At 44.0% G+C, this 17,527-nt stretch overlaps 2 protein-coding genes across 3 annotated transcripts in view; one reads left to right on the top strand and one right to left on the bottom strand.

The window, feature by feature from the left end:
• Window positions 1-315: 315 nt before the first annotated feature.
• Window positions 316-1,233, top strand: LOC129719719 (uncharacterized protein K02A2.6-like). The gene has a single exon (XM_055671116.1). It carries the CDS (start codon window positions 316-318, stop codon window positions 1,231-1,233), a length of 918 nt encoding a protein of 305 aa, XP_055527091.1.
• Window positions 1,234-6,415: 5,182 nt separating this feature from the next.
• Window positions 6,416-17,527, bottom strand: part of LOC129723886 (ras association domain-containing protein 10) — a 48,967-nt gene continuing 37,855 nt past the window's right edge. Inside the window, exons 3-7 of one of the 2 annotated variants that reach the window (XM_055678371.1) lie at window positions 10,314-10,548; window positions 9,527-9,654; window positions 9,257-9,313; window positions 9,038-9,144; window positions 6,416-7,712 (exon numbers count right to left, since the gene is read on the bottom strand). In XM_055678371.1, the coding sequence (XP_055534346.1) occupies window positions 6,572-7,712; window positions 9,038-9,144; window positions 9,257-9,313; window positions 9,527-9,654; window positions 10,314-10,548 (1,668 nt within the window). In that variant the 3' untranslated portion in view covers window positions 6,416-6,571. The remainder of the gene's footprint in view (window positions 7,713-9,037; window positions 9,145-9,256; window positions 9,314-9,526; window positions 9,655-10,313; window positions 10,549-17,527) is intronic. The other variant, XM_055678370.1, reaches the window with a different exon arrangement.

Here is a 17,527-nt window from a genome sequence, read left to right on the forward strand (position 1 = left end):
TAGTAAGAGCGACCCAAGATGCAGAACCGTTCGAGGAAGAAGACACAAATAACTTCCTGTATACTCTCGACGTCGGAAACATGGAAATGTCTTGGGAGGAGATCGAGAAGTTCGCTGCTCAAGACGAAGAGCTGATTGGCGTTAGGTTGGCAGTACAATCGAATCGTTGGCCAGATCGTTTGCGAAAGTTCGAAGCACAGAAAAAGTCACTTCCTCGGCCCTCTCGTCTTCAAAGATGATAGGACTGTGCTACCCCAGGGTCTGAGAATCAGAGCAATGGCTTCAGCTCACGGGGGGCACGTTGGAGAAGTCACAATGAAAAGAATAATGCGAGAATTCTTTTGGTGGCCGGGCATGTCCAAAGAGGTCATTCAGTTTGTTAAAAATTGTAAGACGTGTGCAGTACTGGCACGAAAGAACCCTCCGGTTCCACTATCCAGCCGAGATCTACCTGAGGGTCCGTGGGAAGTTATCCAGATAGATTTCCTCTGTATTCCTGGGTTTGGAAGTGGCGAGTTTCTGGTAATTGTGGACACGTACTCGCGATATCTTGTAGTGATCGAAATGCAAAATACAGACGCGGAGAGTACTAACGCCGTTTTGAACCAGGTTTTCCAACCATGGGGTCGACCTTTGGTGCTACAGAGCGACAACGGGCCTCCATTTCAAAGCTCAGCATTCATTTCGCATTGGGAGAATAAAGGAATCAGAGTCCGGAAATCCATTCCCTTATGTCCACAGACTAATGGTTTGGTAGAGCGCCAGAATCAAGGCATCATCAAGGCGATGGCAGCCTCAAGAATTGATGGTGAAAATTGGAAGAGTGCCCTACAAAGATACGTTCACAATCATAACACCTTAGTTTCACATTCACGCTTAGGTGTTACACCGTTTGAGATGCTCGTCGGGTGGAAATACCGTGGCACATTTCCGAGTCTTTGGAATGCGTCCTCTCCCAAAATATGGGACCGCACGGACATACGAGACCGAGACTGTGAAGCAAAGCTAGTAAGTAATCGCTATGAGGATACAAGGCATGGGGCAAGAAGATCAGACATCAGAGTCGGGGATGTTGTCCTAATGGCTCAGCAAAGACGGTCGAAAACCGATCCTACCTTTGCTTCGGACCGATACACGGTTATTGCAAGGGATGGTCCGAAAGTCGTTCTGCTTAGTAAGGGCGGTGTACAATATGCCAGAAACGTGCGAGACGTAAAAGAGCTCCTGATATAGAACTTGAACCGAAGATGTCGGAGTTAGAGAAATCATCCGATAATACTCAAACAGAGGCTGATGAAGGCATCGAACGAGAAAATCTGGAAGTGCCTACTTGGAACGACCAGAACGACCACGGCACGATGACTCAAGAACTACATGCTGAGGACGTCTCGACTAGACCTGACGAAGGATCTGGAATGAGAACTTTACGTCAGCGAGGTAACTTGAGAAAACCGACGAGATTTGATGACCAATTCATCTACAAAATTTTTTGTTGATAGTAGACAAGGGAAAGAATGTGGGAGATGAGACGATGTAACCGAATAACAAATAAAATCAACATACAAAAACGGTGTATATACATATATCATTGTTACCGAAAGAATTTCTAAGAGTGGAGCTAAATACTTGTAACATATGCACACACGGTTATTTATTACGTTGAATCCCTCCGCTTTCAATGTGATTTGCTCGCACTACATAAGCTACAGATACCGTGTGTATTGGTTTGTTTCTTTCCTAGTCCGCCAGCTGTGTGTGCGTGTGCTCAACGATCGATAATCTAAAGTTTTGATGCTAGAGAGAGAGAGAGGAAAATAGAGAATGTTCTCTTCCTTGGTTGCCAGAGTGTGCGTGTGGAAATCAAAGATTCGTGAGACGTTAGAGATTCATTCGACGAGATTTACAGCGCGCGGACGTGATTGCTACGAACTCCAAGATGGACAGGAAAAAAAATCACCACAGTTACTAAAACGCAATAAGTTATGATGCGGAAATATGAATATCAAATTGATTAATCGAAAAGCTTGCCTATTTTAGTTTTCTGCTATTTTTTGCCACTATTCCATTAAAAAATACATTTCGACATCATTGAAAACAAAAATGGTAGTGACGGACCCCCCTCTAAATTTTGGCATGTGTCAAGTGTTGCAGTTATCGAACGGCATTCGATAACTGTAATGTGAACATGTTGCAGTTATCGAACGACGACTGTACTTATGAATAATGCAGCTCCACTTGTAACCTTTAGTTATATGAGTGCTCCTGCTGCTACCAGAAACGGTAACTGAATTGCGGATAAGTCTAGTATGGCGGCCGTATGGACGACGAGCAGGCTCCCGGTTCAGAAGGTTGTTTCCACCTCAAACGAAGAGTACGCGGTTGCCAAGGTGAACGGAATGTTCTACTGCAGTGTCTATGAATGTTCTACTGCAGTGTCTATGTCTACCAAAAGGTTCACTCAAATGGTCGACCAGTTATCCATGGAGCTAACGGGCCTAACGCCGTTGGTGAAGGCGGGTGATTTCAACGCTTTGGCTGTTGAGTGGGGAAGTCGCTCTATGAACCAATGGGATCAGATCCTGTTGGAGGCTTTGGCAAAGCTCAACTTAGATCTGGCCAACGTTGGGACCAAGTGTACATTTAGCAGAAATGGTGCGGAGTCGATCATTGATGTGACGTTCTTCAGCCCAGGACTGATCACGAACTGGAGAGTAAACGATGGCTACACCAATAGTGACCACCAGTCGGTTTGCTATAGTGTAGAAAACAACGCGAGGCGGCAAGTAACGGGTAGAACCAACACTCACACCGTCCGCAGCTGGAAGACATCGCATTTCGATGCCGAGGTATTCGAAGAAGCAGTGAGTAGATAGTGCAACGCAGGTAGTTGGCTCCGCCCGACTGCTGACCAACTAGTTGCCGTACTATCGCAGGCGTGCGACTGACGCCACCATGCCTAGGATCCGCCAACCTAGAAATGGGAAGCCACCGGCTTACTGGTGGACCAATGCGATAGCAGACCTCCGCAGTGCGTGCCTCCGTGCAAGACGAAGGATGAAGCGTGCGCGAACAGACGAACAGAGGATCGAGCGCCGCGCAGCATTCGATTCTGCATGATCGGCGCTAAAGAGTGCGGTTAAGGTAAGCAAGAAGGCCTGCTTAGATAAGCTATGGGCGAGTGCCAATACGAACCCGTGGGGTAACGCCTATACGACCGTGATGGTCAAGACCAAAGGCGCGCTGGCGCCTGCAGAGCGATCACCAGCGATGCTGGAGCGTATCATCGGGGGACTCTTTCCACGCCACGAGCCTAGTCCTTGGTCTCCGGCAGTTCAGTCTCACGTCCGACGATTCAGTATCTCAGACACAGACCTGCCGAACATCCAATCCGAGAGCGACGACAGCCGTGTCGAGATTGAGGAAGAGGTTAGGGTTACGAATGAGGAACTCATCGTGATCGCCAACTCCCTAAAGGTGAGCAAGGCACGGGGACCGGATGGAATCTCTAACCTGGCAATCAGGCTGGCGATTTAATTGGCCCCCGGGCTGTTTCGGGCAGTCATGCAAAAGTGCCTGGATGACTGCCTCTTCCCGGACAGGTGGAAGTGGCAGAGTTTGGTCTTACTGCCGAAAACTGGGAAACCACCAGGGGACCCACCGGTATACAGGCCTATCTGCTTGCTGGACACTGCGGGCAAGGTGCTTGAGAGGATTATCCTCAACAGACTGGTGAGTTACACGGAGGGTGTAAACGGTTTGGCAAGGGAAGTAACCAATTCGGTTACCGGAAGGGCAGGTCTACGCTGGATGCTATCCTCTCCGTCACCAAGACGGCGGAGGTAGCACTCCAGCGCGAGAGAAGGGGCATACGCTATTGCGTAATCGTCACGCTTGACGTGAAGAATGCGTTCAATAGCGCCAGTTGGGACTCCATAGCGCTTGCGCTCAGGAGCATCCATGTACCGGTGCCGTTGTACAAGATTCTGGAAAATTACTTCCAGAACCGAGTACTTGTTTACAACACGGAGGTGGGTCAGGAGTGCGTCCCAATCACCGCAGGAGTTCCGCAAGGTTCTATCCTGGGATCAGTGTTGTGGAATGTCATGTATGACGGGGTGTTGAAACTCAAGTACCCGGTAGGTCTACGGCGAGTCGATCGAGGAAGTCGAGTTGACGGCCGCGCACTGTATACGCAAGGTCGAAGACTGGATGCAGTACAGGAAACTGGAGTTAACGCACCATAAGACGGAGGCAACGGTTGTGCGGTCGCTAATCAGAGCAGTTATCGTGGTAAACTGAAAAATGACTACAGGCTCATGTGCTTGAGGGTTCCGAGTCCGTTCCGTACAGTGTCATAGAATGCTTCGACCAACGTGACACAAGGGGCATACGAGGTACCAGAAGATCACTATCGATGATCAGATGGCAGCAGGAATGGTGCAATTCCAGGAAAGGTAGATGGACGCACTGACTTATTCCGGTGGTATCCGGGTGGGTCGGGAGACGCCATGGAGATGTTAACTTCCACCTGACACAGATCCTGTCAGGTCATGGTTGCTTCAGGCAGTATCTATACAGGTTCGGGCATGCGGGGTCTCCCATGTGCCCCGAGCGCGTGGATGCGGAAGAGACTGCTGAGCATGTCTTTTTCGTATGTCTCGTTTTGCGCGTACGCGGAGCGAAATGATGGTTATGAGCGGGCCAAACACTGTGTGAAGCCTTGAACATCTGGAGGGCGGTTTGTGCAGCCGCCTCTCAAATAGTCCTAGAGTTGCAAAGCAGGCGACAGGTTGACCACCGAAACGCCAGTGCTAGCTAACTGCCAGTCTCCAGGTTAGTTAGTTAAACATAAACAAAACGTTGTTTTGTTGGCAATGCTATATTTTTAACAGCTGGACAAATGATCAGTAGAACACTTCCGGAGTGATTCGCGATTAGGGCTCAACTAACAAAATGTAAACAAATGGTTTTATTACACTATTGGTTTCAAAAAGACTTACGAAATTCATGGTAAGAATCCTTTTTTTTGTATAAATCGATAAAATTATTTAAATCAAGCTTTTAGTAAAGGGCGATAAAGCAGTTTACCCAGAACAAAAGATACTTTGGAACTAGGCCCTTTACATTGTTTTGAAGCAACGGGCTTATTTGCGAAATATTTCGTAAACAGGTGACAGTAAAGGGCGGATCAACTTTTGTTATCAAAATAAAGGCGCATTTAACGGGGCGCAACTGGAGAAAAAATAAAAACAAGGCGAAAGAAAGATGGGCGTATCTCGTTGTCAGAATGCTTTGAGGCTCAACAGAAAAAGGTTAGAAGAAAAGTGCAGATTTAAGCCATAAATGCACAAATTTAATGTAGTATTGTTAGGAAACTATAAGCCAGGTATATTTTACGTCGATTTTTGGTATTGATGTTATGTTAGACACTTCCTTCGAAATTACGATTTGAAAATGTACTTGCAAATTTTTAAACTGATATTCCCCAATGTTTATCTTTTGCCAGTTGCGCCCTTATCGCAAATCACTCCGGACTTACAGTCGTATCCCTTTATAGCGACATCGCAAGGGTATCAGGTATCAGGTAGGTCGGCTAAAAAGCCATGGCTTATAACGGCACGTTCCCCTCACATGTGGAGGATTTGTGCCTTGTGACATCGCAAGGGACTGTCAACACTCAACTTTCAATTTCAGTTTCAACTTGGGAGAATGAAATTACTGTTGTGTCATTTTCATTTTGTAGTTTCCCATGCTAATTTGCAAACTCAATATAGCAGGATTTGAGTCAGGCCTTCTTAAATAGACTGAATCTTAGTTGAAAAATAGGACACAAACATTCATCTGGAGTTCCACTGGGCTCCCATTTAGGGCCCTTTGCTTTTTATTTAATTTGTTATTGGTGTTTCTGCGGTGTTACCTTTGTGTTTTATCGTGTCAAAGTATTGATATATGCCGATGACATGAAATTGTACATGGAAATAAGAGCCTAATCAGATATCCTCTGGTACTGATATGATACTCTGATATCATTTAACCGAGATCTCGTCGAACAAAAGAAGTTTTTACCAAAATTCCGAGAGACAAAACCATCAAAATACGAGTGCTTCACTATCAGTTTTGTTCGAGTCTCGGTTAAGGTATGAAAGGAGCAGGTTTTGCGATTTATTATAATGATGGAGAAAACTGTAATATTCAGAATAACTAAAATATTAAGTGAGTATACACTTTCACTATTTTTTTTAGAACTGTCTACCAGAACTTCACCCGTTGTAGTTAAATGGAGCCTCATGCATATTTGACTGCACTTTTCAAATCATGGCCATCATATATCAATGGTCAGTATAATGAACCTTTCTTTCCTATAGAATGAAAATGGTGAGTTTATTTGATAAATTTTTATTCATAAGTAAACTTCATTTAATATGCGTAATATAAATGTGTAGAATAACAGTTAAAATATATATATTTTTAAATATACATAAACAATTTTGAGCACTATTTACGCGTAGTAACGGTTTTCTTTTTTTGGGCAAGAGTAGAGCCATATACTCGGTTTCAAAGCAATGTTCGGTTATACCACAAAACTCTGATTATTATCACAAAATTCATAGATATTGTCAACGAACTCAGTTTCTCTGTGGTTTCGTGTGGAGGACAGGCTAGTTTTCGATGACGTTTCGGTGCTGCCACAATCCGGTAGGGCCATCGCTCCCATACCGGCCGATGAATCCAAACTGTCGGCAGTAGAGCCAGATGGTGAGTACGAAGAATAGTATCCACGGAATTGTTCGGCTTCCTGTACCTCTAACATCGATTTTAGGTTGTCGATTAGAGGCGATTTTTCTTCAATTTCGGCCTTCGTTCGCAACAGTTCTTGTTCGATTTCAATAATCTCTTTGGCGCAATTGTCGATGGATTCTTGCAAGCGCTCTACGTGAAAGTCGAGACCTATGTGTGAACGGTAAATTTGATTTTCTGCTTGAAATTTGGCACTTTTTAACTTCAAACGACGAAGCAGATCGTCCTCCTGCTCCAACAGTAGCTGCATTTCATGCATTTTGGTAGATATTTCCTGGCGTATTAAATCGAATCGGAACGAGGTTCGATTGAAAGTGCCTTTGCGCAACTCGAGATTAACGTTTTCGAAGTCATCGATCGGTGGCGTGACGTCGTCACTGTCGTATTCTAGCTTACGGCGGTTAGCGTTGCGATTTTTCCATGAATCGGAACGTCGCTTGGACCGATACTTTCGTTTCGGCGTACTGTCCAACAAGAGTTCCTCCGTCGGTTCCTTTGCTAGCTTGTCAATTTCAACCATTGATCCAAAACTGGGTTTCTTTGGCATGCTGTTTTTCCGGCCCAGCTGATTATTGGTGAAGATTCCACTATCACTGTCGGAGGTATGCTCAATGACCAACAGTAGTTCGTCTTCGTTCTTAAGAGCTTCTAGCTGATCGCTAGATTCGTACAGTTTTGTTTTCTGTGGCTTGTTTTCTTTGCCTTTTTTCGTGGAGAAAAGATTGCTAGGGAATGTTCCTCGTCGAATATTGTCTCGGCACTTGCAATTTTCGTCGGGCTCTTCATTTGGGACGGAAATATCGTACAGCGTGGTTGCGTCTTCGAGAAAGTTTTCCATTATAACCGATTTGCCATAGTTCTTTTTGACGTACTTGCGGAATTTATCCTGGTTGCGCTTTTCGGCGGATTTCTGGCTGCAAGAGAAATATACGGCGTTAGTTTTATGTCTTGTACATGTAGCGGAATAGAATAAATTGCTTAGGCTGGTTGGTTTGTAATACAAATTGTCTGTAATATTAGGATGTTATGAAATCGAAGAAAAGCAGATATGTTCTTTTTTATTATTTTGCTATTTAGTGAATTCTAATGTTCGGGTTTTCAGTTTAGTCTTGAATTTTGTATGAATTCTTATCTTGGCGATTATCTTGGTTTGTTTCTAAAGCATGAATTATGATGAAAAATAATAATGTTTTAGCTTATTTTTAGACTTTGCTAAATCTTCAGACACCAAGAACGCAACTTTTTGGGCTCCAGTTCAGCTGGCGTATCGGTAAATGTACATCAATTAAATGTCACTTCTTTTTGAGGAACGATACCAATGAGTATAAAAGAGAGGTGAGGAGGAAACTTACTAACACTTGCACTCGCCCCTCTGCTCATCCTCCTCTGCCCATAGTTGATGCCAAATAGTGACGTAGTTATTTGGGTTTCCCATTGAGTTCATCTAGTTGTTTACATTTGAAGCATTTACTAATACTAGAAAATTTCATTCTCCTCCTCACCTCTCTTTTATTCTCATTGGAACGATAATAGATTCCATTTTTGCCACTTATAAAAGCGGCATGTAGTTTTGTTTAGTTTCAGTAATCGCAAACTTAGATTAGTGGAAATAATCGCGTATTGCTTACTGATAAATTCAGTGCTTTGTATTTTTCATTCCAGCATTGTTTTCAACTGTGATGTGAGTCGCTACAACACCAAAATAAGCGTGAAGTATAAATAGAAGACAACAAATTTAACCTGTTTTTGAAATCCTTCACCAGTGCAAGTACAAACACTACTGCTGAAAATTTTGTTCCTGTAGTAATCCTAACCGATCTCAATCTCAATAAAAGCATAATTATATACTTGTCAGAAATTATGTCATAAATAAGACTTATTCGTAATGCAAGTTTCCAACCTTGCCAAAACTCGTTTTAATTTTGCACAATATTGTTTTTGGACTCGCACCGTCCAATTTTTACGTGTAGACAGGAAAGCGTCTTTAAAATTGCAATCAAACGAGTAGACAGATGTGAAATTGAAAACAGAATAAACTTGATCGATAAACAATTGTTTTAAACTGTCAGGTTACATCATAGGGTATTAACCAATTACAGGATGAGTTGCCTCGTTAATGTCTAGAATATACCCATAAAAATCAAACTGCTAGCGCAACAGAATATACGAGAGGCTTGCCACAAGCTCTATCAGAAAGCTACATAAGGGTAGGTGTATATAAAAAAATCCGGTGCCATACCTTATCATCGAAAGGTGGTTCTGGATGGCCTCACCCTGTTTGAGCACTTTTCTCATCATGCGATTTATGAGTCCAATTTTTTCCTTCTGCTTTTTAGATTTATGCTCCTAGATAAGAAAGAAAAACAAGACGTGAAAAAAACGAATAATAAAAAGTATAATTGGAACGGTTGGTTGGTAATGAATGTGGAAAAAAATGAAAGGCTAAAGAAATACAAACCTTGCTTGATTTGGCGTTTTCCAGGTTAGCTTTATTGATTTTGAGGCGAAATTGTACCTGAAAATAGAGGGGACACGAACAAAGAAACGGTGACATTTCATTACATATTTGGACAAAAAATATTTATGAGCTACATTTGGTTGCTACATAGGAAAAAGCTACTAGCACGAGTCGGATACGGGGACAGGTGGGTGTAAGGGCGTCAAACGGGGGTTCCCGCAGTTAGTTAGATTTTAAGGGTGGTAAGGTAGTTATTTGAGCTCAAACTACCTCGTTCTTGGCGTCGCCCCATGCATTCCAGATGGAAAGTATCCGTGTGTCGCCGCTCAGCACTTGCTCTACCTCACGCCATCGTTCCGTTATCACGTAATCGTTGACATCACGCGACACTGCGACATCTAGCGTGTTTCGTTCAAAGTCAGAAGAGTGTACCGGGCAAAATGGAAGCAGAAAAAAAAGTAATTAATTCTTGCTGAAGTGAGTCATGTTCCGAGCGGTTTTATTAGTGACGCATAATTGAGTCGCTGTTGTTGGGAACGAATAACATTTTACTTGTTAGGATAGAAATTTGAATACCCATTCTCAGTTCAATTAGTGTTACTCGAAAAACAACTCATTGTTAGCTAATGGTCTCAGGCTCAACAGAAGTGAAACTATCTTTTCTAGAAGAACGTTTTATTACTTTCAAAGCTTTTTGTTGATTTTATAGTTAAAAACAAAACACAGAGCTTTCTACGAGACATAACAAACAATTTATTTTAGTAAAATTTTTCGAAGTAGCTGTCTGGAGGGTTTTAACTGAATCACATCTGAATAAGCTGCTGTTCATGAAAATTTTTGTTGATTATTTAATTTGCAGCAGTATAGTATAAAGCAGAATTTGAGAAAAAATATTTTTTCTGCATTGATTGATAAATTACATCTTTGATAAAAATATAACAAAAAAGGTTTCATAATGAAATGGTACACTGGCTTTGGGTAACAAAAAAAGGTTTCTGAAATATATTTTAACTTTTCGAGTCACTGTTCATATTCGCGTTTTTTTTTTATTTCTTACCATTAGCATTTCTATAGCTTCCATTTTGTAGCTCATCTTCGATCAGGGCCTGAATAATGTTACTGCACGTCGTTAAATCGTTGATTCCCGCCACAAACCGCGGTTCTCCTCTGATCCAAATGGGTATTTCGATTTCATCGTCATCAAAGTTTGCGCTTCCACGGTCCGTTGTGGCTGCGTCCTCTTCCTCGTCCGTATTGTTGGCAAAATCTCGATAGTAGGTGATGGGATTATTCTGCAGATCAAGATGTAAGCAAGGAATAATTATTCAGTACAGTTTTACCGGAGATGATCAACAGATTGAGTAACTACTCGGTTTATAATCGTTATTTATTGTGCTAGTAATAAATTTTGTTACGACATCCAGCCCAGTTTCATAGCAACTCGCCTTTGCCAAACAAAGCATTTATCTAATATTTTTATTTCCCTAACTCACGTTTAAGTGAAAGTCATAAAGTCAAAAACTATGGAAATAGCGAAGTCGAATTTAACGTCTTTCTTAGCATCAAGCTTGCCGGTTGCTGAATTCATTTGATTCCGACTTTCAAAACACGAAGCTTTTTTGCATAGATAGACGATGTTGTTTCGTCACGAAACAACATTGTAAATTTAACGAATTGTTCATACTTATAATCCATCTTTAATTACTCAATAACGAGCACATTTGTTATTTTTGCCAAATTTAACATCAGGTACACAATTTTGACCATTTTCGCTCCAATTTGCGGAACAACTTGCCGTTCACCGAAAGGCAAATCCATGGAGTGCACAAACAGAGAAGTGTAGTTGACGCGCAAAGTGCACTTAGAAGAGTATCATCGCGTAATCTCACGCGCGTGAAGTTTTATTCACCCCTGCCCGGCCGCACTCAGCAGGTGTACCCCACAAGAGAGTAATTACTCGAAGGCCTATAATTGCTGTACTAATAATAAATCACTAGCCTTGGAAGACCGCCCAATTTTGTGTGCGGCCAGTCTGTGCAGCCGAGGGGCTGCAGGTGGACTGTATTACTGGTGCTGTTGTTGTCTGCTTTCATGGCTGTATGACGGGAAATTTCGGATGTGAGCGACCGGCGACAGAGCGGCCGGACAGTACGGAGTGAATGTGAATTTGCGGCCGATAGGTAACAGTTTTTCGTCAGTTTTTAATTAGTTTGGAGAGACCCGGTGTAGTGGAACCATGGATCGATTGGATAAGTAGACAACTTGCGGTACATTGAATGGTCACCGGCTGTAATTTGGTTTGCGACCACACAAAGCAGATGAGAGCCAAAGTGGGTAGTTGACAATCAACGCAGTGACAGCGTTGTTGTGCAATTTGTATACTAGGTTTGGAGTAGTGGTGCAATCATGGTTCATAAATGTAAATAAAAAATGATAAATTGCTGTTGCTCTATTTCTAGTGCAATTATTGCTGGTTACGCTGATAAAAGTTTTTTTGTGTATAACTTTTCTGCAAAATAGAAAAAAAATCTATCAACATAATTTTAACTCCTAGCTTAAACCTCTCTGCAAACCAATTTCACAGTTTGTTTAGTAATCCGTGCTGACCGTATAATACTTTCGAACTAGTAAATTTTGCCTAACTAATCAGTATCATTTGACAGTTTCTATTTCGGATATTGATTTTTTAGCTTTTTCAGCCGAAATCAATAAAAAATTGAGTGTAAACAGGTGAAATATGCCCAATTTCAAATATTGGTCAACATTTTTGAATTTTATTGCATAAAATATTAATTATTCGAATTATGAAAAATGCCAAACAAATTCTACTAATTTTTTTAATTTGATGTTTTCATTAGTTATGATTAAAAAATTATATAACTTGACATTCATGCCATGATGAATACTAAATCTTTGGTTGACTTTTCGGCATTTCAAAGTTGTGTGCGTCCGTTAGAAAAAGAGTGAAGGATGTTATCACCATTTCTGATTGGCCCCACAAGGTTATTATTTACTAATAATTGTTATAAATTTTTAAGCTACTAACAAACCCCCCTAGTAAGAAAAAGTAAAGGGAACACCACTGTCAAAAAACTTCCAAATTATTTTGAAGATGTGTGCCTTATGTTTGCTTTTGACATTTGCTTTTCAGTTGTGAATATGACGCTTCTCTTGCAATGCATCAAAATTTTGCTCGCGCATCGAACCATTCGCACTTAATCAATCGAACCATTCGCACTTATTAAATGGTCAAATCAACTGTCACCAACGTAAAAACAATGTTTAAGGATCGTTTGTCGACTGCTAGAAAGACAGGATTAGGGGAAAATTGAAATCCGAAGTCCACAGAAACTTAAAAACGAGCCGTAGTGTCGACTTACAAAGAGGTTGGTGACTCCAAATCGTGGCGATAAGCAAGACAATAAGCCGGCCAAACGACGATCGCGAACGCGAGAATATTCTACGGCAACTGGGAAAGGTGGTTGTTACCCCGAAACAAATTTGAAGAGTTTTCATTTCACTTTTAGTTATTGAAAGTCATGAAAAAGAATAAATTTCATTAATAGCAAACCAGGTTGAAACTGTTGGGCTGCTCAAAAGATCTAACTGCAGTTTGACCTCACTTTAGAGGAGCTTCGTAGCCAAGACGGCAGCCCCGTCGCGAGACTAGGTATCGCAGCCCTAGTAAGGCAGCATACCGAAGGTAAAATACTACGGACAATCCAGGTATAAATACGGAACGGAATGATCGGCATTGACCTAGGCGTACGAAAAAGGACAACGATTATTGGAAACTCGGTACTTGGAATGCAAGGACTCTACTCGAACCGACACGTGCAGGTATCCTGGCTAGAGAGCTGCAAAAGGTGAATGTCGAGGTTGCTGCCATAAAGGAGGTGAGGTGGCCAAAAACGGAAGAACGCGAATTCCGGGCAGTATTTCCTATTGCGGGCACTTAATTCAAGTATTATATCTACTACTGTGGCGGCATAAAAGCAGAAAGGGGAGTCGGTTTCGTGCTCATAGGGAAACAGATGAAGCGTGTCATTAGATGGAGGCCGATCAGTGACCGTATATGTGTGTTGAGAATTAAGGGCAAATTTTTCAACTACAGCCTGATAAACGTGTACGCACCAACCAACGATAAACCTGATGAAGAGGAGGAGGAGTTCTATGAGCTCCTGGAAAAAACGTATAATGAGTTCCCAGGACACGACATCAAAATCGTCATCGGGGATGCAAATGCGCAGATCGGGCAGGAGAACTTCTTCCACCCCGTGATTGGTAGAGAAAGCCTCCACTCTACCACGAACCACAACGGCCTGAGGCTTGTCAATTTCGCTGCAGCCAGAGGTATGGCTATCTGTAGCACTTATTTTGCAAGCCGGTATATACGTAAGCACACCTGGAGACACTCAAATGGAGAGGCCTGCTCCCAGATCGACCATGTTCTGATGATGGTCGGTACTTTTCAGACGTTACAGACGTGAGGTCGTTCAAAGGACCAAACGTTGACTCGGATCATTATCTCGTGGTATCCAAGATTCGCGCCCAGTTTCCAACGTGTTAAAATCCAGGACGACAAGGAGGATACAGTTGAACATCCAGCTGCTATCAACTGGAGAAGTGGCTACAGAGTACCTGCGGAAGGTTGATGAGCGGATCGAGGATCAAGTTGGAGGTAGTCTGAATGAACAGTGGAGGCGTATCCACAGTGCAATCAGCACCACAGCGGGAGGAGTGTTGGGTACATCTGTGACAGCCACGTCCAATGAGTGGTTTGACGCTGAGTGCCAGCGAGCGACGGATGAAAAGAACCGCGCCAGAGTTCACATGTTAGCCACGGCTGTGACTCGTCAGAGCGTAGGAAGATACCGGGAAGCTAGAGCTGCTGAAAAAAGACTCCATCGCCGGAAGAAACGACAGCATTGGGAGCGGATTCTTGCGGAGGCGGAAGGTTGCTTCTCTAAGCACGATGCGAGAAGCTTCTACAAAAAGATCAATGGAATCAGGAACCGGAACGTGTCAGCCCCTGTCATGTGCAACGATAGGGAGGGGAACCTGATTACCGATAGAACGGAAGTGGCCAGGCGTTGGCAGGAACATCTTAGTGTGCTGTTGAATGGTGAAGAAAACAGCGTAGTCGGAAGGAGTAGGATGGTGATTGAGAATGATGGCAAAGCTGTGGACCCACCATCCATGGACGAGGTTAAAAAAGCAGTGCAAGAGTTGAAGAACTGCAAGGCAGCTGGTAAGGATGGCATTCCAGCCGAACTTTTTAAAGTGGGGAGCGAACAGCTGTATCGTGCTTTACACCGGATCATGCTGAGAATGTGGTCCGATGAAGAATTGCCCTCGGACTGGTTGGAGGGTCTCATATGTCCAATCTACAAAAAAGGCCACCGCCTGGACTGTAGTAATTATCGAATGGCTGAGGCCGTTGTCGGAGACCTTTGTTGGCGATTACCAATGTGGTTTTCGAGGGGGACACTCCACTACGGACCAAATGTTTACCCTGCGTCAGATCCTCCATAAATTTCGAGACCCACCATCTGTTCGTTGACTTCAAGGTAGCCTACGATACAGTTAAGAGAAATGAGTTATGGCGAATTATGGTCGAACATGGTTTCCCAACAAAACTAGTTAGGCTGATACGTGCCACCTTTGAAGGCTCTACATCATGCGTCAGGATAGTCGGTGAGATATCGGACTCCTTCGTGACCGTAGATGGTTTGAAGCAGGGAGACGGGCTGTCAAACATATTGTTCAACATCGCATTGGGTGGTGCTATACGGAGGGCCGGCGTGCAAAGAAGCGGCACCATCATTACGAAGTCTCACATGCTTCTCAGTTTTGCGGACGATATCGACATCATTGGTATCAACAGTAGAGCTGTGGAAGAGGCCTTCGGATCTCTCAGGAGGGAAGCTGTGAGAGTAGGGCTCATCATTAACTCTGCCAAAACGAAATACATGATGGCTGGTAGAGAGCGTGGTAGTCCGACGGATTTTGGTGCTGAGGTGGTGTTAGATGGGGAAACTTTTGAAGTAGTCGACTAATGTATTTACCCGGGTACACTAGTGACATGTGACAACGAGGTTAGCCGTGAGATAAAAAGGCGGATAGCAGCTGCAAACAGGGCCTTCTACGGATTGCGTAACCAGCTGAGGTCCCGTAGTCTGCAAACCCGTACTAAACTTGCACTCTACAAAACACTAATTCTTCCCGTGGTCCTCTACGGCCATGAAGCATGGACGTTGAAAGAGGCCGATCGGCGAGCTCTTGGTGTTTTTGAGCGTAGGGTTTTGCGTTCAATCCTTGGCGGTAAACTAGGAAATGGTGTTTGGCGCAGACGCATGAACCATGAAGTGTACCAGATGTACAATTCGGCGGATATAGTTAAGCGGATAAAACACGGCTGGTTGCAGTGGGCTGGGCATGTAGCTAGAATGCCGGAAGAACGACCAGCGAAGACTATATTTAGCAGAAATCCCGATAGAGGCCGTCGACTTCGAGGTGGGCCTCGCACCTGTTGGATGTTTGCTGTCGACGAGGATGCCCGCGAAATAGGTGTTAGGGGAGATTGGAGGATAGCAGCCCAAGACCGAGTGACATGGCGACGTATTCTGGATTCGGTATTGGATCGATAATCGGTCTGTCTTCGTAAAAGTAAAAGTAAAGCAAGTAATGTACCCCTTTCACACTACACCGCATATCACCTAACCTCAGGCGATTCGTGCTATTGAGGCCATATCACTTGATATTCCATACAATCGAGCTGTCATCCCATATTACCTCGGCTACATGATATCGCGGATATCATGTTCGAAGACCAATAAACACCTGATTTGCAACAGTTGGCAATACGGCCAACTGAAGCAAATGACGTTTGAAGCAAATGATGCTTGATAAATAGCCAGAACTGACAAAGCATGGCAGACAATAGCGCATACTCCCCGTTGTTTGATTACTTTACTGCGTTCAGAGCAACTTCTGGCAGATGCCTCTCATTAGATCCGCCAGAGACGTTTTTAGAGGCCATAGACGACACATTTCTTTTTATGAAGAAAAACAACGTATGGCCTTTCCACCGGAACCTAATCCGTTGCAATCAAAATGGATTATTTGAGCGAAGGCGAATGCAGACGGCAAACTAGTTCGATGCAAGGGTCGACTGATAATCAAAGAATCCCACCAGGACTGGGTTTTTTTTTTTTTTTTTTTTTTTAAAGGTGGCGGGGAAATCTGCAAACAGACACCTGAGAAGAGAACTCAGGGTGTGGGGATGAGACTAGGGGAGAGATGCTGGAGTAGTTACACTCGCCCAGACACCTACTGATCCCTGCCCCGACCCACTAAAACCCCTCCAGTCTCCAGCCCTGGTCTTCCCGGAACGACGGTTAAGTATTACATCGGGGAGTGGCTTTTGTGCGTGATGCACCCTCTTTACTCTTATAACCTCCTAGCTAACTACCTGGAGACTGGTAATTAGCTACCACTGGCGTGTTGGTGGTTGACCCGCCACACACGTTGCAGCTCCAGAACAATCTGAGAGGCGGCCGCACAGACCGCGTTCCAGATGTCCGGGTCGTCGCACATCCTCCGGACTAGATTGTCCGGAGTAGTGCCAGGCCCGCTCACAGCCATCATGTTGCTCCTCGCTCTTGCGAAACGGGGGCATACGAAGAAGACATGCTCAGCAGTCTCCTCCTCCCCCACGCACTCGGGACACATGGGGGACACCGCGTGTCCGAACCTGTGCAGATATTGCCTGAAACAACCATGGCCTGACAGGATTTGTATCAGGTGGAAGTTCACTTCACCATGTCGTCTCCCGACCCAGCCGGATATCTCCGGTATGAGTCGGTGCGTCCATCTGCCCTTTGTGGAGTTGGACCATTCCCGCTGCCAGCGGAGCATCGAGAATGACCTTCTGGTACCTCGTATGCCCCTTGTGTCACGTTGGTCGAAACACTCTCTGTCCTCCTTGATGGCGATGCTGATAGGCATCATGCCGGACAAGACACAGATTGCATCGTATGACACCGTACGATACGCACTCGCAACTCTCAGGCACATGAGCCTGTAGGTACTTTCCAGTTTACCACGGTAACTGTTAGTACCTAGCGCTCTGGACCACACTGGCCCACCATACCTAAGTATGGACGAAACCACGCTGGCAAGAAGTCTTCGCTTGCTGCCATAGACCGCTGAGCTATTGGACATCATACGAGATAGTGCTGCAATAGCCGATGAGGCCCTCTTACAGGC

The sequence above is a fragment of the Wyeomyia smithii genome, chromosome 2 (assembly GCF_029784165.1).
Source record: "Wyeomyia smithii strain HCP4-BCI-WySm-NY-G18 chromosome 2, ASM2978416v1, whole genome shotgun sequence".
In the NCBI taxonomy this organism is placed as follows: domain Eukaryota; kingdom Metazoa; phylum Arthropoda; class Insecta; order Diptera; family Culicidae; genus Wyeomyia; species Wyeomyia smithii.

Excerpts from the sequence above, each read along its gene's own strand:
- LOC129719719 (XM_055671116.1), top strand. The coding sequence starts at position 316 with ATGAAAAGAATAATGCGAGAATTCTTTTGGTGGCCGGGCATGTCCAAA.